This window comes from Lynx canadensis, chromosome D3 (genome assembly GCF_007474595.2).
Source record: "Lynx canadensis isolate LIC74 chromosome D3, mLynCan4.pri.v2, whole genome shotgun sequence".
In the NCBI taxonomy this organism is placed as follows: Eukaryota; Metazoa; Chordata; class Mammalia; order Carnivora; family Felidae; genus Lynx; species Lynx canadensis.
The window spans coordinates 59834053-59857808 of NC_044314.2; the positions used below are offsets into that span (position 1 = coordinate 59834053).

Sequence of the window (23756 nt, forward strand, 5' to 3'; positions counted from 1 at the left end):
TTTCTATTATGTCTTGGGTTAGAGTAGTTTGCATGTTTTTAGGAATTTATCCATTTTATTTATGTTATCTCATTTGTTTGTGTAGTGCAGTATTCTCTTATAATCCTTTTCATTTCTGTAAGGTCAGTAGTAATGTCTACACCTCTGTTCCTGATTTTAGAAATTTTAGCCTTTTATTTCCTGCTCAGTTAGCTAAAAGTTTGTCAGTTTTGTTGATCTTTTCAAAGAACAACATTTAGTTTCACTGATTTCTTTCCATTGTTGTTCTGTGTCATTTATTTTCCCTCTGTTCATTATTCCCTTCCTTCTGTTTGCTTTGGGTTTACTTTGCTCCCTTTTTTTCTAGTTTTTCAAAGTAGAAATTAGCATATTTATTTGAGATCTTCCTTTCTAATTTTGACATTTACAGCCATAAATTGCCCTCTAAGCACTGCCATAGCTGCATCCCATAAGTTTTGGTATGTTGTATTTTTGTTTTTATACAATTCAAAGTATTTTCTAATTTATTTTCAGACCCATTTTTTTTTATTTGGTAGTGTAGTGTTTAATTTCCATGTATTTGTGAATTTCCCAAATTTCTTTTTTAAAGTTTATTTATTTATTTTGAGTGAGAGAGTGTGTGTACGTGAGCTGGGGAGGTACAGAGATAGAGAGAGAGAGAGAGAGAGAGAGAGAGAGAGTTCCAAGCAGGCTCTGTGCTAACAGCACAGATGCGGGACTCAAACTCACCAGCCGTGAGATCATGACCTGAGCCAAAATCAAGAGTGGGACGCTTAACTGACTGAGTCACCCAGGCACCCCAGTTTCCCAAATTTCTGTTGATGGTTTCTAATTTAATTCCATTGTAATTTGAAAACATACTTTGTATGATTTTAATTATTTTAAATGTATTGAGGATTATTGTATAGCCTGGTGTATGGTTGATCCTGGAGAATATTCCATATGAGTTTGAGGCTAATAAATTTTCAACACCTATTTTTATATTTGCTGTTCTTCCCTTGAGAGAGAGAAAGAGAAAGAGAAAGCATTCAGGCTTAACATTGAGGGCCTCCGCAGGCAACTGTATTTAGCTGGAATTTAATTATATTTTGTCTTTATTGTACTTATTTTTTAGAATTACATTTTTATGACAAGTGATGCTAGTGTTCCATTTGTGATAATGATATAAATTTTTTTGCAAAATGTTTAAAAAGTTGATGTATGTACATGACATGATTGTCTACATGGAAACTCCAAAGGGATATACCAAAAAACTCCAAAACTAATAACTGGGTTCAACAAAGTTTCAGGATATGCAATATACACAGAAAAATCAATTATATTTCTGTATCTAAAAATGAATATGCAGAAACCGAAGTTAAAAACACAAACTCTTGACGGTGGCTACAAACAAAATGAAATACTTAGATATCTACTTAATAAAACATATATGGGATCTGTATGCTGAAAATTATAAAATTCTTATGAAAGAAACCAAACAAGACTTGAATAAATGGAGAGACATACCATGTTCATGAGTTGGAAGTCTCAATATAGAACAGATGTCAGTTCTCCGTAAATTGATCTACCTATGGGTTCAGTGTAGTCCCTATGAAGATTTTAACAAGGGTCGGTTTTTTGTTTTGTTTTGTTTTGTTTTGTAAACAGAAACAAGTTTGTCCTAAAATTTATATGGAAAGGCACAGGTACTAGAAAAGCTAAAATGACATTGACAAAGAAGAATATAGTGGAAGAAATCACTGTCTTCTCTATTAAGACTTACTGTATAGCTACAGTAATCAAGACAGTGTGGTGTTGGCAGAAGGATGTACAAACAGATCAACGAAACACAATAGAGAGCCCAGCAAATAAATATGCTCAACTGATTGTTGACAAAGATGCGAAAGTAATTCAATGGAGGAAGGAGAGCTTTTTCAATAAACAGTGCTGGAGTAATTGGATAGCCATAGTGGAGGGGAACCTGCAAGCCAACCTCACACCATATGTAACAATTACTCTGAAATGAATCCTAGAGTTTCATGTAGAAAGTAAAACTAGAAAACTTTTAGAAAAGTTCCCAAGAGAACATCTTGAGGATCTGGAACTCGGTAAAAAGTTGTGAGACTTGACAGCAAAAGTACCCTCCATGTAAGGAAAAATTGGTAGACGGGATCTCATCAAAATAAAAACATTTGTTCCGTAGGGGCGCCTGAGTGGCTCAGTCGGTTGAGTGTCCGACTTCAGCTCAGGTCATGATCTCGCGGTCTGTGAGTTCGAGCCCCGCGTCGGGCTCTGTGCTGACAGCTCAGAGCCTGGAGTCTGCTTTGGATTCTGTGTCTCCCTGTCTCTGCTCTGTCTCTCTCTCTCTGTCTCAAAAATAAATAAACATTAAAAAACAAAACAAAACAAAAACACTTGTTCCGCGAAAGCTCCCGTGAAGAGGATGAAAAGCAAGCTGTAGACTGGGAAAAATTATCTGCAAACTGTATCTGACAAAGGATTAGCACTGAAACTTAACAGTTAAAAACCCTAATTTGAAAATGGGGAGAGTCCGTCTCACCCGAGAGAATATCAAGGTGGTCAGCACGGGCCTGAAAAGGTGCTCGGCATCATCGGCAGACCTGTCGGAATTGGCAGAATAAAAGTGATAAGACCCAATGCTGGCGAGGACACGGAAACACTGGAGCACTCCTGTGCTGCTGGGGTGCCCGTAAAATGGTACAGTCGTTCTGGAAAAACAGTTTGGCAGTTTCCTTTAAGACTAAATATGCAATTACATATGCCCAGCAATCATACTTTGGGCACTTATTCCAGACAAATGAAAATTTACATTCACACAAAACCCACACGTGAGGATTCATTGAAGCTTTTTTTTTTTTTTTTTTTTTTTATAATGGCCCAACACTGGAATCAGCCCAGATATTCTTTGAAAGGTGAATGACTCAGCACAATGTGGTACTTCCGTGCCATGGGATCGTATGCGGCAGTGAAAAGGAACAAAGTACAGGCAACTTGGATGAACCTCCAGAGAAATGATGCTGAGTGAATAAAGCTGATCTCAGAGGTTTTATAGTGTATTACTTCATTTATATGAGATTTTGAGATGAGAACATTTTTGAAATAGAGGACATATTAGCAGGGGCGCCTGGGCGGCTCGGTCGGTGAAACGTCTTGTCTCTTGGTTTCAGCTCAGGTCGTGGTCTTGCAGTTAGTTTTGTGAGTTCGAGCTGCGCCTGGAGCTCTGCACTGACAGTGGGGCACCTGCTGGGATTCTCTCTCTTCCTTTACCTCTGCCTCCCCCACTTGCACTGTCTCTGTCTTTCTCAAAATGAATAAATACAGTTAAAAAAAAAAAGAAGACATATTAGTGGTTGCCAGGGACTTTGGTGGGCAGGGGATGGGGAGGAAAGTGGGCGTGGCTATAAAAGGACAACACGGGAGATTCTTGTGATGTTGGAACCATTTGGTGTTCTTCTCTGCAGTGGTGGACACGTGAACCTACACAGGGGTTAAAATTGTGTAGAGCTTATGGGGCTCCTGGGTGGCTCAGTCGGTTAAGCATCCAACTTCGGCTCAGGTCATGATCTCACGATTCGTAGGTTCGAGCCCTGCATCGGGTTCTGTGCTGACAGCATCGGAGCCTGGAGCCTGCTTTGGATTCTGTGTCTCCCTCTCTCTCTGCCCTTCCCTCACTAATGCTCCCTCTCTCTCTCTGTGTGTGTGTCTGTCTGTCTCTCAGAAATAAACATAAAAAGTTAAAAAAAATTGTATAGGACTTAACGCACACAAACGAGTACCAATAAAACTGGGAAAATCTGAATAAGAGTGTATTAATATCAGTATCCTATTCGTGATATTATACTATAGTTTTGCAAAATGTTACAATTTGAACCTGGACAAAGTGTACAAGGAATCTGTTTCTTATAACTGCAGGGTGGATCTTTAATTATCTCAAAAAAAATTAATGAACAAAAGGTTGATTTAGTTAGAAATAATAAGTAAATATTGGAGCAGTGGTATATACGTAGATTTGTGTACGTATGTACACACACACCACATATATGCATATCGTATATATTATATATGGTGGACTGAAGTTTCATAAGCACATTGGGTTAAATGAATTCAACCATCCCCAACACACATAGGGTGCAAAAGAAAAACAGATTAACTGTATTAAAACTCCCATTTGGGAAAGCAGGGAGTCCTTGCTCAGAATATAAACTGCCTCCCACTGGACAGGAATAGTCTGGTAAATGATAGGGCCTAATGGGCATCTGCTGTTGACACTTTCCATGGCAGTGGAATCAGGTTCTTGGTCAGCCCGTCTGGCTGCTCCAGATTGTGCCTGCTGGTATGATTTTTCTGGGGAGTTAGCCAATTCTCTATACTCCAGACCTTATTTAGAGCTTGACCTTCTTTTATGCTAATCCTAAAACACTTTGCCTTTCTGTAATTGCCAGAAGGCTCTATTTTATTTTGCACTGGGGGGTTGGAGAGGGACCGTGCGTAGATTTGACATGCGTGTATAAGCGTGTATATAGGTGGAGCCGGGGTCCTCTAACAGACTTCGGTTGTGTAAGCTTGTGAGTCCAGAAGAAGAGGTAACACTGGCGTGTTTTGAGAGCGTAGCGGAATTTAAAAGGAATTAACGCTGTGAATTTGACTTAGCCCACTTGAGACGTTTGTGAACAGAAGTGCTTCATGGAGGAGGTACCTGACCATCCAGTCACTGTGTTTTGAATTCTTGTGTGTTCCAGAAGACGATATAAAGGCCTGACCACACTACCCAGAGTGAAAGGCATTCAGAAGCATCTGGTCAAGTGAATTCAGGCCTTCTAGCTTGTTTTATTAGGTTCCTGACCTGTGTGAGATTTTCCTGAATATCTTGATGAATTCTAGACAAAATGTCCTTGTGCTCAGGGTGCTGTGAAATTGGAGTCATATGCATCCTCTTTGAGGCAAGGAGGCAAACTGGAATTGGCCATGCTGTATGTATGACCGTCCATGCAGAAAGTGCTGGTTGTCACTTTTCTTTCCTGCAGTGAACATGTGCCTTGGAGAAAAGCTCTGATCACAGCTCTGATCACAGGAGAGTATACGGTTCCTGATGGGGCCCAAGAAACCAGGCCCCATCTCCTTACCCCCTGGGCCCTACCTGGGTCGTGCTGAGGTAGGAATTGCAAAGTTGGGGACACTCTAGGGAAATACAGAATTGCAAGAAAATAAGAGAACCTCAACTGAATTGATTATGCAGGACCTGAGAGGCCCATGAACTAGAAGGACAGGGGCAGCTCAGAGCAGAGAGAGTGAGCTGTGCAATTTGCCTCACATGGGTGGCAGGAAACGCTGACATGAGTGCCACGTCGTGGTGGGTCACTGGGTTTTTGAACAAGTGATGCATGGGGCTAATTCCAGGTGGCTCGAAGGAGGGCAGATTTGGCCTGGGGTCTAGCTAGAAAAGAAACCTTCACAGGAAGTCTGGGGAGCCCACAAGAGACTGCATGGCCCTGTCCTGGGCCTGGCAGAGAATTGGAGCAGACGAGTCTTGAAAGGAAAAAGAGAAAGAGGTCACCTTGCTTCAGTAGTTTTAAAAGTTCCACAAACATAAGAATCACGCAGGGCACCTGTTAAAAATTCAGATTCCAGAATCCAGCTCCTGAGATTCTGATCCAATAATCAGAAGGCTGGGGATATATGCATTTTGTAAAGTGGTTCTTTTACAAGTGGTCCAAGTACCATCTTTGGAAAAGCATTGCCTTAGGTGATAGGGTTGATGCCGGGGGCGGGGGGGGGAATGAGGAAGTCCTAGAACTACCTGGGCACATGTCCAGCCTGTACAGGCCACACCTGCCTCCCTCCCACTCTCCAGACCTCAGGGAGAATGGAAACAGTGGTTCTTCACCTTTCAGGATCCAGCACCCCTGACCCATCATCCTGTCATCCCCTTAGAAGCACGGCCAGTTCTCTGGCCCCCTCTCTTTGGCATCTCACACTGAGAGTCACCAGAAGAAGAGATATGATTGGGTTTGTCTCCATCTAATTAACATCAGGCTCCTGCTTAGGTCAGCACCTTGTACCCAGCCACCTCCCGGATGGTGGGTCTTCTTCATATCCAGCCTATAGTTGGTTGACTTCAGCTTGGGCAAATGATTAGGGTCACCTGGCTATGGCACTTTCACAAGAGGGGCTTCAGGTATCTCAGGAACCATCTTCCTAGGTGGCAATGGGGGCGAGATCCTCCAAGTCTTCAGAGGAAGAAGAGGTTATCTTATTCTACCCCTGACCCCTAAGCCAGAATTACCCCCTTCACGTTTCCCTGTCAGCTTTATAACCAAGCCTTGACCTGTAGCCATGAAAATAAGTACTTTCCTGTGAGAAATTACTTCCATCCTACCCCTACCTTGTAGTAGATCCCAGGCCTGTTTCTTTTGCTCGGTCTTCTTGCCCTGATTTTGAACTCATGACCTTGTATGTGAACCCCCTTGGACTGCCACATATTAGAACTCTCCTTTCCTTTCTTGATCATTTAGACATTTGGTTTCTTTTAATGGATTCTCATTTGACCAATCCTTCAAGCTCAGGGGTCTCCCACTGGCTTTACCTTGGAATCCCACACCTCACCAGTACGTTGAGGCTATGAACAAATCAGAAAGGGTGAAGGAGGGATCATGGAGGAGAAGTGTTGACAGGAGAAGGTCCCTCAGGCTTAATATATTTTATCTTGCAAATGGTAGCAGTAGGAAGTTACCCAACCAAAGTGATGATAGAAACAAGGGGTTGGAGATCGGGAGAGACCTTCTACTCAGGGGTGGTGGCTCTGAAAGACCTGGGAATGGCTCTTCTACCCAAGGTTCCTCCCAGGAGATAATCAGGGACTGAGTGTCCTCTTGCCCTTCTTGGAACCATAGTCTCTGAGCTCTGGTATCTGTAAAAGCAACACCAAGAGAGATTGGTGGAGACACTCCCAGTGAGTCAAGAGTCTTCTTGAAGTGAAGAGGTTGTGCTCCAAGAAAAGAACATCTGAAGTAGAAGTGAAACTAGGGGGTGTTAGGAGGAAGGAAATTTGTCTTATCAGTTTTTAATCATTTGATTAACAAATAATTTTTGGTAGCTTTTTGTGTGCAGCAAAGTTCTATGGGAAGTACAAAAAAGGAGAAGAAAGTATTTTCCTTATTAACTTCTCTTTGGAAAGCCAAGAGTAGTACACATGGGAGGAAAATATCTAACAAGCAATACAAAACTACATTTATTTTTTTTTAATTTTTTTAATGTTTATTTTTGAGAGAGACGGAGACAGAATATGAGTGAGTGGGTTGGGGCAGAGAGAGAGGGAGGCACAGAATCCGAAGCAGGCTCCAGGCTCCGAGCTGTCAGCACAGAGCCCGACACGGGGCTCGAACTCACGAGCTGTGAGATCATGACCTGAGCCGAAGTCGGACGCTCAACCGACTGAGCCACCCAGGCACCCAAGACTGCATTCAATAAAGCTCCAAATGTTATGGTGCAGAACAGACAAAAGAATTCAGGAAAAGGAGAGTCTGTGGTCATCTGGAGTGATTTGGAAAGGCTTACCGACGAAGTATGCCACTGCACTGTTAAGGATCAGTCAAGGAGGAGGAAATTCCAGGAAGGGAAGACAATGGCCAGAGGCGTGGAGGTGGGAGGGAGTTTGGCACGTGTTATGGGGGAGAGATCATGAAGAATACCTACCTGATCGTTAGCCTGGGGAATGGTGGAAGGCAGGTGGAGACTGAGGGGACAGTTTATGCACAGTGTAAACGTATGCAGAGTGAGGTTTGAGCTTGATGTGCTGACACTTCTGCCTCCTCCTTGCCCATCTCTCGTACCCATGGCACCGTTGCCCGTCGGTCATGGCACTGTCTTCTCCTGATCCTGTTGCGGCCCCGGGCTCCTTAACACAATGCTTCCTGTGGTTACCACCAGTTAAAGAGATGAAACCTGTTTGCCAGCCTCATACCCCTTTAGACTTTCCCACGAGTACATCAACCATTTCCGGAATTGCCAGGCATTGGTTGTTTCAAATTTTTGGATAAACTTGAGCTCTTTAGCAGATAAAAATAGATTTGGAAATAAATATGTTTTGCTAAGAATATAGACATTGCTTTTAATTCTTATATGTGACTCCAAAACTCGTTCCAGTCTTGATAGTGGGTCAACAATGAGCATAGGAGTTTGTTTAAAATTATATTAACCAAGAAACACAACTTGAGATGCTGGATAATAAAAATCCAACTTATTCAAATCCTAAAAGCACAAAAGCCAGTGAACATCAAAAGCGACCAAAAGGTCTGGAAACATCATGACCAGCATTAAAATGCACACAGTGTTTTCTTTACATGAGATGAGCAGAATCTGTGCTGTTAAATGTGTGTTTTGTGCTCCGAGATGAGCCTTTCCTTGTTTGTACCTCTTTCCGATGCTGTGCAGGTGGCTGGGCCTGCATTTGATGCTGGTCTGGAAGCAGGAGGGAAGGAACTGAAGGCTGAGCTCCCCAGAGAGCTGAGTGAGAACATCTGGGATTTTTCTCTTTTTCAGTAATATTCTTAATGAAGAATATGTAAAACATTGATGTATATTTAAAGAAAATGGGAATTTTAAAGAATAAAATGAACAGCCATGTAACTATGAGTAAGCTTTCCTCCCCAACCATATATCCTTCTCTCCCTCTAGAAGTAACCCTGACTTTTGGGATAATCATTTCTTTGTTTTCCCTATGCTTTACCACTCATGTAGTAACAGATTTGGGTTTTCTGGTTTTTGAACTGGAATCTCACCGTATGTATTGTGTGACGACTTGCGTCTTGCTCTGAATATGCCCGGGAGATTCATCCCAAAGAATGTTAGCTGGATTTGGTACATTTTCATCACTGTATGCTATTCTAGTTTATGAGTATGACACCGTTTATCCATCCTACGGTTGAGGGATATTTGAGTTATTTCTGTGGTGGTGTTACTGTGAATATGACTTCTTGGATATTCTTTGTTTTTGTTTTTGTTTTTTAATGCTTATTCATTTTTGAGAGAGAGAGAGAGAGAAAGACAGAGCATGAGCCGGGTAGGGGCAGAGAGAGAGGGAGGCACGGAATCCAAAGCAGGCTCCAGACTCTGAGCAAGCTGTCAGCACAGAGCCCGATGTGGGGCTCAAACTCATTCGTGAACCACGAGATCATGACCTGAGCCAAAGTCAGACACTTAACCAACCGAGCCACCCAGGAGCCCCTGGATAGTCGTCTACATCTCATAGTGCCATGTTTAAGCACTTCTCTAGATTCTGCTGTGTAAGAGTGTGCCTGGTCGCAGGGTGTGCACATGCTCAGTTTTCCTGGGTAATGCCAGTGTCTTCCAAAGTGGAGACTAGTGGTGCATGAGCCCTCCTGTTGCTCTGTGTCCTTGCCAGGTCTTGGTGCCATAAGATGTTGAGGCGTGGAGTGACATCTGAGAGTAATTTCAGTTTGCATTTCCCCAGTTACCAATAAAGAAGTTGGCGTCTTTTTACATGTTTAGTGGCCATTCAAGTTTCCTCTTACGTGAAGAGCCTATTCAAATCTTTGCCACTTTTCTGTTTTCTGTTCTTTATCCTAATCTTGTTTATTCAAGGGATTTAATATATATATATGTATATACGTATACAATATGTATATATATGTATATACGTATACAATATGTATATATATGTATATACATATACAATATGTATATATATGTATATACATATGTGTATATATTATATATAGGATGCTATTCCCTTCACATAGGTATGTGTTGAAATAGCTTCTTCAAATTTATGTTTTAGCTTTCCGCTCTTTATTTTGGCTTTGCATTATCAGAGGGCCTCAATTCCTGTGTAATAGAAATTATCAATGTTTTTCCTTTGCTATTGTTTTGTTTTTGTGTTTTGCCTGAGGAAAGAGTCTTATTTAAGATATCTTTCCCCACCCCTGAGATCGTGAAGACATTCCTATATTGATGATCTTTAAAAAAAAAAAAAACAAAAAACAGAAACCTTAGTTTTTTTTTTTTAATTTTTTTTTTTAACGTTTATTTATTTTTGGGACAGAGAGAGACAGAGCATGAACTGGGAAGGGGCAGAGAGAGAGGGAGACACAGAATCGGAAGCAGGCTCCAGGCTCTGAGCCATCAGCCCAGAGCCCGACGCGGGGCTCAAACTCACGGACCGTGAGATCGTGACCTGAGCCGAAGTCGGACGCTTAACCGACTGAGCCACCCAGGCGCCCCAGTGCTGTGTTATTTAATCTGTGGCTCAAATTCTTCCAGCTTTGGCCACTGGGAGCTCTTCCTGTTGGCTCCTGTGTCCCTTTAACATATGCTTATCCTTTTGGTTTTTGAGCACTTCCTTACTTTCTGACACAACAAGATATTATCGGCGCATCTTGCATATTTTAGGCTTCAGCCCTAGAATTAGCCATTTCTCCAAGGAGCTTTGGTTCCTTTTATCGAAGAATGGTATTTGCAAACCAAGATCTGGGCTGCCTTGGCTTGTTGCCGCTGGGGTGTCATTGGTTCTAGGACGTTTCAGTGAGCAGAGCTAGGAAATGCATGCATGCAGACTAACTTGAGTGTACACACATATCTGATCCTTGAACAATGTGTGGGTCAGGGGCGCCAGCCCCCCATTCACCTGAAAACCTGCGTATAACTTTGACTTTCCAAAGATTCAACTCCTAATAGCCTGATGTTAACCGTAAGCCTTAACAACCAAATAAAGAGGTGATTAACACATATTTTATTCATGTATTATATACTGTATTCTTACCATAAAGCAAGCTAGAGAAGAGAAAATGTTATTAAGAAAGTCATAAGAGAAAATACATTCATAAGTACTATACCGTATTTATCCAAAAATCCACATATAGGTGGACCCGTGTACTTCCGATCACGTTGTACAAAAGTCAACTCTAATTATTTCTGTATCTGTCCATCTGCATCTATAGTAAGATAAACATAAGTTCCTATTGATGCTTCTGAACCCTAATTCAGGACCATGTGGCTGATTCTAACCTTCTTTAGCGAGCAGGGGAAGGATGTTTTCTAAAGTTATTAACAGATATATTATTAAACAGAGAGGTAAGCTTTTTGTTCCTGGATATTTTCTTAGAAGATACAATAATCTGGGGCACCTGGGTGGCTCAGTTGGTTAAGCGCCGACTTCAGCTCAGGTTGTGATCTCACGGTTCGTGTGTTCGAGCCCCTCATCTGGCTGTGTGCTGACAGCTCAGAGCCTAGAGCCTGCTTGGATCCTGTGTCTCCCTCTCTCTCTGCCCCTCCCCCACTCACCTCTCTGTCTCTCTCTCTCCCTCTCAAAAATAAAATAAACTTTTAAAAAATTTAAAAAAAGAAGATACAATAATCTTTTTTTCTTTTTCCTTTACATGCTGCACAAAGTTTCAGAGTTTCAAAATGTCACTTCCATTAAGAATTATAGCATCTCAATGACTTCTTTCAAATGGCACAATATTTACTTCTGTTTATGTACTGTTTACTTAGGCAGTGGACTGAAAACAGGGTCATTATCACCATCATCATTGTTAGCAGGAATTGAATTCTTACTCTGTGCCACACACACTATTATAAATAATTCATGTTAATCTTCATAATCCAGTGAGAGTCACTCTCCTTCTCCCTCCTTGTCAATAAGGAAACTGAGGCACAAAGGTTAAGGTGCTTGTCTCGGGTCCTGCACCTAAGATGGTGTAGAGCCCCGCTTTAAACCTGATAGTCCTCTCCAGAACGAGTGTTCTTGAAGAAAGTTCAAGTAGAAATCCGTGAGGGAGAATAATTTGCAAACTACCAAGGGAAAATGGCAGCTGATCATATTCTGCTCAGAGGGTTTGGAGCTAGAGACTCTTTCCTGTGGTTCTCTTTGGCTTCCCAGGACTCGCCTAAATTTCTGTCTGGAGAAAGGGATGTTAAGAAGCAAAGGAATGGCCAGATCTCCCTAGAGAAACCCATGTTTTCTGCTCAGCTCTCATTCAGTTCTCACTCTGACATTTTCCATGAGAAACAATCCATTTAAGTCTGTGACGAGAACCTGACACTGCTTGTTTGAACTTGACACCAGGAATTTGGCCCCAGGTGAATAGCAGTTATGGATACACATTAATAAGGAAGCAAGGCCCCATGGGAACAGAAATTCTTTCCAGGGTACACATGTCAAGTGCTTAACTGTAAGCACTTAGGTCGCTATGAAGTGTTACTGTCCAGTCAGGTATTTACTGTGAAGGTGGCAATTATTCTTCGTTTTTTAAAAGCAAGTTCATTTTGGTTTTAGTTGCACTTCACAGGGGAACCAATCTGGTTGTCTAGAAGAACTGGCGTTTTAAATTGCTTTAATTATTGCCGCGTTGATTATTGCTAAAATGGTTGCCTCATCTACGTGTGACACAGATATCTTGCATATTTAGAGAAAATATGTGCTAATGTGACCTAGCATGCCCTGTTTATTCATTTCAGTGGCTGCTTGAGGGCATGGGGAGGGCTGAGACCATCTCGTGGCACACAGCAGCCTTCTCAGACAGCAGCCCTTCTCTGCTGGATTCTGATGGAATGTTGTGAATGATTCCCGCTGCTTTTGGCGAGAATACCTAAAACACGTGGGATGGCTTTGACAAAAAAGAATTCCACCAGACATTGAACAACTGTGTCCTGCTTACTGCTGCCCCACTACTTACTCATGGGTCTCTTAAGCTTGACCTTGGAAGGGGGCTGCGGTGGGGGGAGAGAGGAACAATATAGGGCAAACCTTTTTTTTTTTTTTTAATTTATTTAATTTTGAGAGACAGAGTGAGACAAAGAGTGGGGGAGGGGCAGAGAGAGAGGGAGACACAGAATCCGAAATGGGCTCCAGGCTCTGAGCTGTCAGCACAGAGCCCGATGTGGGGCTCGAACCCACGGACTGTGAGATCACGACCTGAGCCGAAGTCAGATGCTCAACTGACTGAGCCACCCAGGCGCCCCTAGGGCAAACCTTTTTAAGTGAAATGTTCATGGCTTTATTCCGGGAATTCGGCAGAATATGAAACGCTTGGTTATTGCTGTTATGGTAGTTTAGAAATGGAACATAGACTCTAGAACCCACCTGAACCACCAGAAAGTTTCTTTGGGCAAGAGCTCACGAGACCACTATTCTTTTATTGTATCACCTGTAAAATAGTGTCTGAACATTTTTATTTGATTATGTCCTGGTATAGTCATCTTAGTACAGATTTCCAAACTTGTAACTTAAGAGTGTCAGGTTATGAATTGGATAGACAGCAGAAATACCAAACTCAGTATTTTATAGTCCACCCCCTAAAAGAGTTGTTCTCAAGCTATAAAGTGCATAAGAAGCTGTTGGAAAGTTGCTCAAATGCTTATTTCTGGGACTTGCCTAATAGACCTTCTGGTTCAGTAGGTCTGAGGCATGGAGGTGTTCATTTCTAATGATCCCCAAATAATCACGGAGATGGGCGGTCTGTAAAACACACCTGAGAAACAAGGCCCTGAAAGATTCACAGATGTCCTCTGGGGAGATCTAGAGAAGGCCGAATTGCACGTGACAGACTATAGGAATCTTGGGTGTTTATCCTCATTTTGTCTCTTTGCTTGTAGCATCAAGGGTGATGTTATTGTTGTTGTTGTTTTAATGTGTTTAATTTTCCAAGAAAATGAGGACTTTTCTGCACCTGCTCTAAGCTACCTGGAAACTTCTTAGAGGATACGGTTTTTCTGCATTTAACCTTCCATGAGCTCTTTGAGATCACATGGCCAGCCTGCCAACAGTGCATGAGCATCACATTCTCTCTCTGTCTCTCTGTCTCTCTCTCTCTCTCTGCTCTAACACTGCAGATATTAAACTGTTACAGCTTGGCCAATCTGATATATGAATCATGTGATCCTCGTTTTCATAGGAAGTTTCTGAATTGCTAGCAGGATTAGGAAAACCATGATTGTCTACCTCATAATTATTCTTCACCTATGTACAAATAAGAACCAATTAGAAAACCAATCTGACATTAAAACTCTCTTTATATTAGCAATACAAATGTCAAATAGCTAGAAATAAACTTTTCTGGTGTGTGTGTAGTTTTTAAAATTTGGAAGTATTTTAAATCCTAGGAATGAATTTAGCAAAAAATTGAGCAAGAACTATATAGATAAAACTTAACAATCTATGTTGGACATAAAACATTTAAATAAATGACAATGTGTACTTTTTCCTCGGATAGGAAAACTCATACTGTAAAAATGTCAGTTTGCTCTAAATTAAACCATGAATTTACTGGGATTCCACTCAAATTACCAAAACAACATTCAAGAAGTTTTACAAAATGATCCTAAAATTCATCTAGAAAAAATAAACAGATAAAAATAGTATTGGAGGGACTAATCCCAGCAGATGTTGATATCTATTTTAATGATTCGATAATAAAACAATATAACATTGTCACAGAATTGGACAGAAAAATCAATGAACAGAGTAGAGAATCAAGAAACAGGGTGAAATACATAGATTCAGTATGTGACAAAGATGATATTTAAGTAAATATAAAAAGAGATAAATCATTTAATGGTTTTGGAATAATTAGCTAGTCATCGGGGGAAATGAGAAAAAAATAAATTCAAAATGGAACAAGGGTTTTTTAAAAAATAATTATTTACTTTTGAGAGAGAGAGAGAGAGCACAAGCAGGGCAGGGGCAGAGAGAGAGGGAGACACAGAATCCGAAGCAGGCTCCAGGCTCTGAGCTGTCAGCACAGAGCCCGACACAGGGCTTGAACTCACAAAACTGTGAGATTATGACCTGGGCCAAAGTCAGACGCTTAACTGACTGAGCCACCCAGGCACCCTTGGAACAAGGATTTAAGTGTAAAATAACAAAACCATAAAAGTTAGAGAAAGCAGATGACTGTTAAAAATAATCTTGAAATTGTAATGAACTGTTTAATCATGATACAAAACTCAGAAACCATAGAGGAAAATGATCAATAAATCTGACTATATAAAAACTACTGTGTGGCAGAGATCTCAACACAAGTGATAAGCTGAAGAAATGTGGAAAATATATTACAAAGGGCTAGGTTTCTTCATCTGCAAAGAGCACTTATGAATAAATAAATAAAAAAATCCAAACCAAAGTGGTTAGAAAACATGTACAAGAACATCACAGAACAAGAAACATTCATGGCTTACGAAAAGTTGCTCGCTGTCTTTGAATACAGGTTCCTTGGAATTAATGTCAGATTTTTTTCATGCAGAAAGGGCTTCCAGTGTGTTGGATTTATGTTTACAAAATATGTTTACAACTTAATCTTGGGGTAATTTATCAAACTTAATGTATCTTATGAGTTGGCTGATCTAGCCTGTATTCACCCATTCTTCTTTGGAACAGTGATGACTGGCCTGGAGGCCTTCCTGTGTCGTAAAATACAGGGGTTGACTCAAATAAACCCATGAAGGACCTTCAAGTTCTGAAGCAGTTAGAGCCTCGTGTTTACTTGTTTCCTCCACTTGCATCATTTCCTCGATCCTTTTGGTGGCATTCTCTAAGAAACTGGTGCCGTGCCACCACCCTTGCTGATGGAGCTTTGTCACGATTTGTTAATGAAATGTTGATACAGTACTTACTATGTGCCAGGTATTGTGTTGGGCACTTTATAAGATCAAATTTCTTTTTTTTTTTTTTAAATTTTTTTCAACGTTTATTTACTTTTGAGACAGAGAGAGACAGAGCATGAACAGGGGAGGGGCAGAGAGAGAGGGAGACACAGAATCTGAAACAGGCTGCAGGCTCTGAGCGGTCAGCACAGAGCCCGATGCGGGGCTCGAACTCACGGGCCGTGAGATCATGACCTGAGCCGAAGTCGGACGCTTAACCGACCGAGCCACCCAGGCGCCCCAAGATCAAATTTCTTGACATGTAGAATGGTTATAGAGCATTCGCCCCATCTGGTAAAATGAGGGGCATAAGACCTGGGGCAGGGGAGGCACAGGTGTGTGGGGTGGGGGAGACACAGGCGTGGAGGCTCAGTGGAAGTCGCCTGGATCCATTGACTTTCAGGGGGAACCCATGGAACTGAACCTTCCCAATGAACCCCTAGTGGGGATAGAGCATTACTCTGCCTTTAGCCTGCTGGTTTGATCCCCCTCCCTCTCCGGTTAGGGCTGCAGGAACTCCTGGGGGTACGTGCCTTCCTCTCTCTGTGCCATCAAAGGAGGAGGACCATGGAGAATTAAATACCTCTGAAATGAAAATGAGTCAGCTGCCATGTTGCCAGGTTACATCACGAACAACAAAACAAGGACCCTGGTGGGGCAGCACAGCCCGTTGAAACTCTGGAGCCCACAAGAATGCTGTTTCCTGACCCCCCCCCCCCCCCCCCCCACGGAGAGCCTCTGAGTGCTGTGGCCCGAGACACGTGACAGGTCGCTGGTGTGGACCGCGTTCAAATACAAAATGGGTTAGAGAAAGACTCCCCTTTTGTGTGTTTCTACCCCTAAGCCTGGCCAGTATTGCTGTCTCTCCCCATCACTCAGTTCTTGGTTCTGACTCTGAGTCTCGTGTCTTCTGACAGTGCCTTGAATTTAGTGTTTTCCTGGTAACTGGACAGTAGCCTCCCCCATGGTCGCCAGCTTTCCCACTTTCTCTGCCCTGCATGTCTCCCACTGGCTCCAGAGGGAACCAGGCCTGGTTTTGCATCCTAACCTCTATCCTGACTACTCGGCCTGCCTGTGGCTGCTCTCCAGTGGGGGTAGGACCGCAGATGGTCAAGAAAGAAACCCCGGGTGATGTGATGCTGACACATAAGGTAGGCAGAAAACCATCAGCTCTTAAGAGAGGGCGAAGGAGCAGCGGTGGGAGGGGCACCCAGGGAGGACTCCCAGTCTACACTTCCTGGCTGCTGTGCAATAACTCTCGTGGGTGATTTCTAGGAGTCCGCAATTCTGTACACGGGTTGGTCTAGAAAGTCGGAAAAAACAGTCTTTTCCATCAAAATTGACTAGCTCTGTTGAAACCTTGGGTTGGGCAAATTAATTAGTCTCTGTTCACCTGTTCCAATGCCTAGCACGATGCCCAGCATATGGCAGACGCTTGATAAGTATTTGCCGCAAAAAATGAACAAAAGCCACTAGATGCCACAGTCTCCTGTAATCGTTATCGCGGGCCAGTGATGGCAGCCTTCCAGCCTTGAGGGTCGTGCAGTGGGCCTCTGCTGAACTGCAGCTGGAGGCGTTCCCAGTTGGTTGCTCTTTTAAGAACCTGCAAGAGTCTCTGAGGAAGGAAATCCTCACGGTTGTAAGGTTCTTCTTCAGACCGTAGCTATACCTGTTTGTTCCAAGCACCATTTGCCGACACCAGCTGGGTGTCCTGCCATTCAGTTCACTTCTGACGGTAACCCCCTGGAGTTAGCACAGATCCCGCAAACGAAGGACTCAGTCCCACAGGACTGCCCCCACCCGTCCATTTCCCATATCAGATGCAAGCCTTGGTTAAGAAGTTAACCCCACTTCTGCCCAGCAGACTACCAATTTGAAGGTTCCCATGTCCCCTCCACCTCGGTTTTGATAACTCACTAGAACAGAGTTCTCAGTCTGGAGCGTGAGACTTAGGATTACAATGTTCCTATAAAGGATACAACTCAGGATCAGGCAAATGGAAGGGAAGAATAGAGCAGGGTATGGGTTGTCACCATCCCAGCACCTCAACGTGTTCACCAACTCAAACCTCTCCGAGCCTGTGTTCGCGAGTTTCCCCTGAGGTTTTATTATTTAGTCAGGATTGAATCCGTCTCCAGTTCTCCCCTCCCCAGGGTTGGAGAGCGGGGCTGAGAGTTTCAACCCTCTAATCGTGGGGTTGGATCGTTTGGCAGCCAGCCCCCATCTGAAGCTCCCTAGGGGCCCCTTCCTATAAGAAACTCAGGTGTGGCATAAGGGGGGGCCTTTGTGAACAACAGAAGACACGCCTGCCACATAGGAAACTTCCTGGTTTCAGGAAGTCTGTGCCGAGAAGCAAGAAGGAGCACATACGTATTTCTTTTTATATCACCGTAGAGGAAATATATTTTGACAGACCCAAGAGTGGTTGGTCCTTCTGGTCTCGGTTCATTGTTAGAAGGACTTTCACTGGCCCTCCAGCCTCAGAGTAAGAGCCTCTTCTTTAGGATGGGCTATGCCCGTCCCTTGCTTCCACCCTTGACTCCAGTGTATTACAGCGTGAGGATCTTTTGAACCTCACATATTCTTTGTCTATAATGATGGAAAGAATGGCCTCAGGAACATGGGTGCCCATTGGGTGGTTATGTTGCTCAAGGCCTGATGGGAGCCAAGTGGGCAGAGCCAGAGGGTCTTCGATTAGACCCTGCCTCCACCCCTGGTTCACTGATTCCCTTTGGAAGAATCATTTATTTCATGAGACCATTTCTAAACATGGAAGAATGTGAGGACACACTTTTCTTATCTCTCCATTTCAAGGTCTGGTGTTGTAGACTGTGAGATAATCAGCCCATGTGGGCTTTTACTCTTATGCTCAGGACGGATATTTTGGTTTGTGTGTTAAAGCCATTTGCCTTAATCCTGGCAAAAACTATGCTATTCCTCTTTCCCTCACAAAGGGACTCAGGAAAGGGGGGCTAAGGAAACATTTAACTGTATTTGTAATCTGCTCTCACTTAAGGGGTCTCCAAAGCTTCCTTGCTGGCCAGAATCACCCGTACCCCAGGTAGACATTAGCAGGACATGGCTTGTCTTACCTGAAACCACATTTGGGCAGAGATGAGCCCCACCCTTCTATTTGTGGTTTGATAAAGACTGCCAGAAAGAAACGAAAACTAGGGTAACATGCCAACCCGAAGGCAGAAGAGCCCTTTTCTGGAATGTTTTAAATGTAAAACTCATTGCCATCAAAGAACTCAAGTTTCTTTTTTTTTTTTTTTCCCCCTTCAATCTTAGTGAGCAGCCTGGGGCTTGTATGTTGAAAACAATAGAGAGTACAGATTCAGGAGCATGGTTTTTCCCAGTGGGTCTTTGGTAAGAAAGATTATGGAAGAACAGATTCCAAGGGACATGACTCAAGAGGCTTTTTTTCTCTGGTTTGGAATCCAAGGGCAGCTGCCTTTACCACGGCTGCCTCCTTGGGCCCTTCTCCAGCTGGCACCCGAAAAGCCCTCGTCTCATATGATTTGGGGTCCGCAAAGAATTTAAATGCCAAGGACGATTTCCCCAGTAACTTTATAAGCCAGTTACAACCATTCAGGAGGCATTTGGAGGGGTGAAGCAACGGGAAGGAGGTGGGAGAGGGATACAGTCTCGTCACCCTGCTCCCAGTTTTGATTTTCTGTCCACGTTTCTTCTTTCCTGTAGCCATGCATCTAGTCCAGCATTGTATTTTCTCTCGGCCACAGCATGAGAGGGGCTTCCAAATTCTTCTCCTCACTCCCCACTGTAGCCTATTTTGTGTACCGTTTTCCGCTAGAATGTGGTGCTGACCCTGTTGCCCTCCTGTCCTTCAGCGGCAGCTGGGCATGAGACAGGTGTGGGGTGTCTTCTAGCCCATCTGCTGTGGTTCCTCCTGGCCACCCCCTTCCATCTCAAGACCTCCTCTCCATTGAGACCATTCACTTGCAAATCCACCCTTTCCATCCAAGGCAGAGCTGGGTGCAGAATTGATTTTTTTTTTTTAATTTTTTTTTTCAACGTTTATTTATTTTTGGGACAGAGAGAGACAGAGCATGAACGGGGGAGGGGCAGAGAGAGAGGGAGACACAGAATCGGAAACAGGCTCCAGGCTCCGAGCCATCAGCCCAGAGCCTGACGCGGGGCTCGAACTCACGGACCGCGAGATCGTGACCTGGCTGAAGTCGGACGCTTAACCAACTGCGCCACCCAGGCGCCCCAGAATTGATTTTTAACAGTATCTGGGGATGAGGTACTCCCCTGCCTTGGGGCCTTTTTCAGGTGATGGCATCACAAATTCTTATTCATGTTCTACGCCCTTCTTGACCGCACTCCACTCATCTTCCCAGATTCCATCGATCGAAACGCATCACTTCCTGTACTCCTGTACATTTCCTGTACTCCTGTACTTCCTGTATTTCTGTACACTTCCGATGATTCTGAAGTGCTTTATTGCATCTTTATTATCCCCATATTGCAGATGTTACCGTGTTGTGGGTTAGAGTAACTATGGATGTTTGTCTTTGCTCTCAGGTAGGTTCCGGAAGATGGGGATTACTGTTTTCTCTAGCACCTACCAGAGAGACTGGTATATAATAGCCGCGCAATAAATACCTGTTGAATAAATGACTAAACTTCTAGAGAATAGGACCGGTGTCTTTTTAACCTTCAGATCCGCCACAGCATCTGCACGTTAAAAATAGATCAATAAATGTCTTTTCTGGATTATTCATTTAAATATAGAGTTCACGTCCTTTGCAGGAACAGCCTCTTAAAGGTGAAAGTCCGGTTATGTCATATTGCATTGTAGCTATGACCACATCAATTACCAGACCTTCAAATCATGTCACATACTCTCTCTGATTTGTGAAAGACAACATGCAAAAATTCTACAAAAGCATGTGTGTGTGCAGGACCATGCACACGCATGCACAAAATTTTGAAAATATATAATGAGTCATTTTTACGGGAAAAGAATTGCAATCAGCCCTAACTCTGAAAGCTGGAATATATGCTGCCATCTTCATAACGAGTTTTTCTAATGATCTAGAATTCTTCCCCTCTGTGACCAGGGACAGCATTTTATACATGCACATCTTAACCTCCAGGGATGCCAGAGACCAGATTTTAAAGTGTTCTCCCCATACTAGGTTTTCTTTTTTTTTTTTTTTATTTTTTTTTTCTTTTTTTATTTTTTTATAGTAAGTTCCTTTACTTTTTTATTTTTTTTTCAACGTTTATCTACTTTTGGGACAGAGAGAGACAGAGCATGAACGGGGGAGGGGCAGAGAGAGAGGGAGACACAGAATCGGAAACAGGCTCCAGGCTCTGAGGCATCAGCCCAGAGCCTGACGCGGGGCTCGAACTCACAGACCGCGAGATCGTGACCTGGCTGAAGTCGGACGCTTAACCGACTGCGCCACCCAGGCGCCCCCCCATACTAGGTTTTCAATACTTGCTGAGCAATCGAGTCATCCTGCAGGACAGTAAAGGAGCTGTTTCCACGTGAGCTTTTTGTTGGTCTGTTGGGTTATTTATATTTTACAAATGAGCATTCATTTCTGTCCGGGTGTGACCTCTTTTCCAGGGAAGTTCCCTTGAAGGACGCTAAGGAATATGCCGAATCCATAGGTGCCGTCGTGGTTGAAACAAGTGCAAAAAATGCTATTAATATCGAAGAGCTCTTTCAAGGAATCAGTAAGTACCTGAATTGCATTTTCAGCTTTGCCTGCATTTGTATGCTTCTGGGAGTCAAAGCATAAAATCACAGAGGGCTGCACTCAAGCTTTCCCTCGGTGTGAATTTGTCTTGATGCCATGGACATAAAAGTCTCAGTCTGTACTCGTGAGTCTGGACCTATATGTGCCTCCCGATTCTGAATTTCTATAGCTCTGTGCTTTAACCTGTTGATTCTGTGTTTTGTGAATCAAAACGAAGTACCTCTGTTGCAAAATAAGTCATTTTAATTTAACGGTTGAGTATGGGGCACCTGGGTGGCTCCGTCAGTTGCCGTCCAACTTAGGCTCAGGTCGTGATCTCGCGGTTCGTGGGTTCGAGCCCCACATCAGGCTCTCTTCTGTCAGTGCAGAGCCCCCCTTCAGGTCTTCTGTCTCCCCGTCTCTCTGCCCCTCCCCTGCTGGTTCTCTCTTCTCTCTCTCTCTCTGTCTTAAAATAAATAAACTTAAAAAAGGTTGTGTATGTGATAGCATTTTATGTTCGTATGTTGAGGGGAAGAGAAATAAAATAAGTAGCGATAAGGTATAGAAAACTAACGTCGTGCATTAAACGGAAGGACCCAAAAATAAGTTAGTGATTTCTTTTGCCGGGGGGTCATCAACAAAAACTGAGTCTCCACCCCTCAAAACCAGAAATTGGGCACTGGGCAGACAGTCGATTTTGTAAAGGTTTCTCTCATTTCTGATCAGTTAGTGGAAGGTCCGCTCTCTTCTTTGTCTCCTGTTCAGGGTCACATTATAATTCTCTTCCTTTATGCTGGTTCCCCATATGTAAGCTTTATTTCAGAGCTGTTTCCCAGCTGATGGCCAGATTTCCCCTTCACAGCTTCTTTGGTAAAGATGTCTGCGCTGCGTCCCCTCAGAGAGCTACCTGCTGACAGCTGTCTTGAGAAACTGTCCTGAGATGCCTCCAGAGCATAATCGGGGACTTTGCAGAAGCGTCCATGTTTACTGAGGTGCAGAGGCCCAGGGTCCCCGCCTCATGAAAAGTTGAACCCCTGAACAGTTGGCAGTTGTTCCCAAAGATCTTATCTGGCCCCAGACAATTCCAGAAGGGAATTCCAGAGGGGAAACTGACGGTTTGATCTCTCTTCTGCCTGAGGTCATAGTTGGCGGTGCTCTCAACGTCCGAGGGGCCTTCGTTTCCCAGAACAGATTTGATTTCCTTTTAACTGGTTTTGGTTCCTTACTTTAGGCTCTGAGAACCCACAGCAGGGATTATTGTGTTTGTTTCTCTTGGCTTGATGGGGAATTCACTGGAGATGGAGGACTCTGACCGGGGTTACTTACATGATACGGAAATGCGCAAGAACGCACAGCTAAGGCCTGCACGGCCCAGCCTCATGTGTTCATGGGGGTCCACGTCACCTTCCCTCCCATCCTCCTTCAGAAGGATTCGTTCGCCCGCTGTTATTTCACCCCTCAACAAAATAGCGTCAATCCAAGTGCATTGACCTTCGTGGTTGAACTTGAGGGTGGTAGGCTGTAATTTTATGTTGGAAACCCTGGATCCCCAGACTCCTGCTCCGTCCTGAAAATGGGCCATAGATGGAATGCTCAGCTGTCCTCTGTAGCTGTGGAATGCTGGGCGGCCTCTTAAGAGAGTTTGGCTTGAACTCATTCCATTAACCTCATTTTCCCTCGGATCAAACTCATTCTTTTCTGGCAGCGTCTGGCTTTTCTGGTGTGTTAGGCAAGTGGTGCGACCATTCAGCACTTTGTTTGGGTTAAAGGTTTTGCTTAGTGATGCTAGAGAGCTCCTGATGACATTGACCCCTTCCCTTTGTGCAGCTCCTTATATGTTCTAGAGCCCTTCCCCCAGCTTTAGCCCTGAAGGCAGATGGTGCGGCCAGCAGTGCCCAGTGAAGGAAACACAGCGCTCTGCATACCTGAGAGTCAGCTTAAGGATTCTACATGAGCTGGGAGACTTCCTGAGGCTTACACAGATCATTATTAAAACGAAGAGCGAAATAACCGCAAGGAAGAAAATAAGCCTAAGCCGAGCAAGTGTTAACATCTCCACTTGAAAGATATTTTTTTGGGCGGTCCAGCCAGTATATACCTGTTCACCCCTAGGAGGACTTTATGGCTCAAGGTGATGGGGACTTTGAGTAAGGAATTCCCAAGATCTTGGTGGTCCGCTTCATTTAAGAAAAAGCAAGTGTTTTGCTTAAAGCAGTGGGTAATGATGGCTTCAAATAATTAATTCCTGTATAAGCCGTAGAACAGCTGTATCACTTTGTCTTCCAGGTCAAAGAAACAAGTTCCTGCTTCTGTTTCGTTATACTTTGGTTAACACTGCCTTACAGAGCACCTGGGTTCCTCAGTCAGTTAAGCCTTTGACTCTTG

The 23756-nt window shown here is 43.5% G+C and overlaps 1 protein-coding gene across 1 annotated transcript in view; it reads left to right on the forward strand.

The window, feature by feature from the left end:
• Window positions 1-23756, forward strand: part of RAB31 (RAB31, member RAS oncogene family) — a 131921-nt gene that overhangs the window by 93650 nt on the left and 14515 nt on the right. The window contains 1 exon segment of the mRNA XM_032595386.1: window positions 21260-21369. Coding sequence (XP_032451277.1) covers window positions 21260-21369 — 110 coding nt within the window.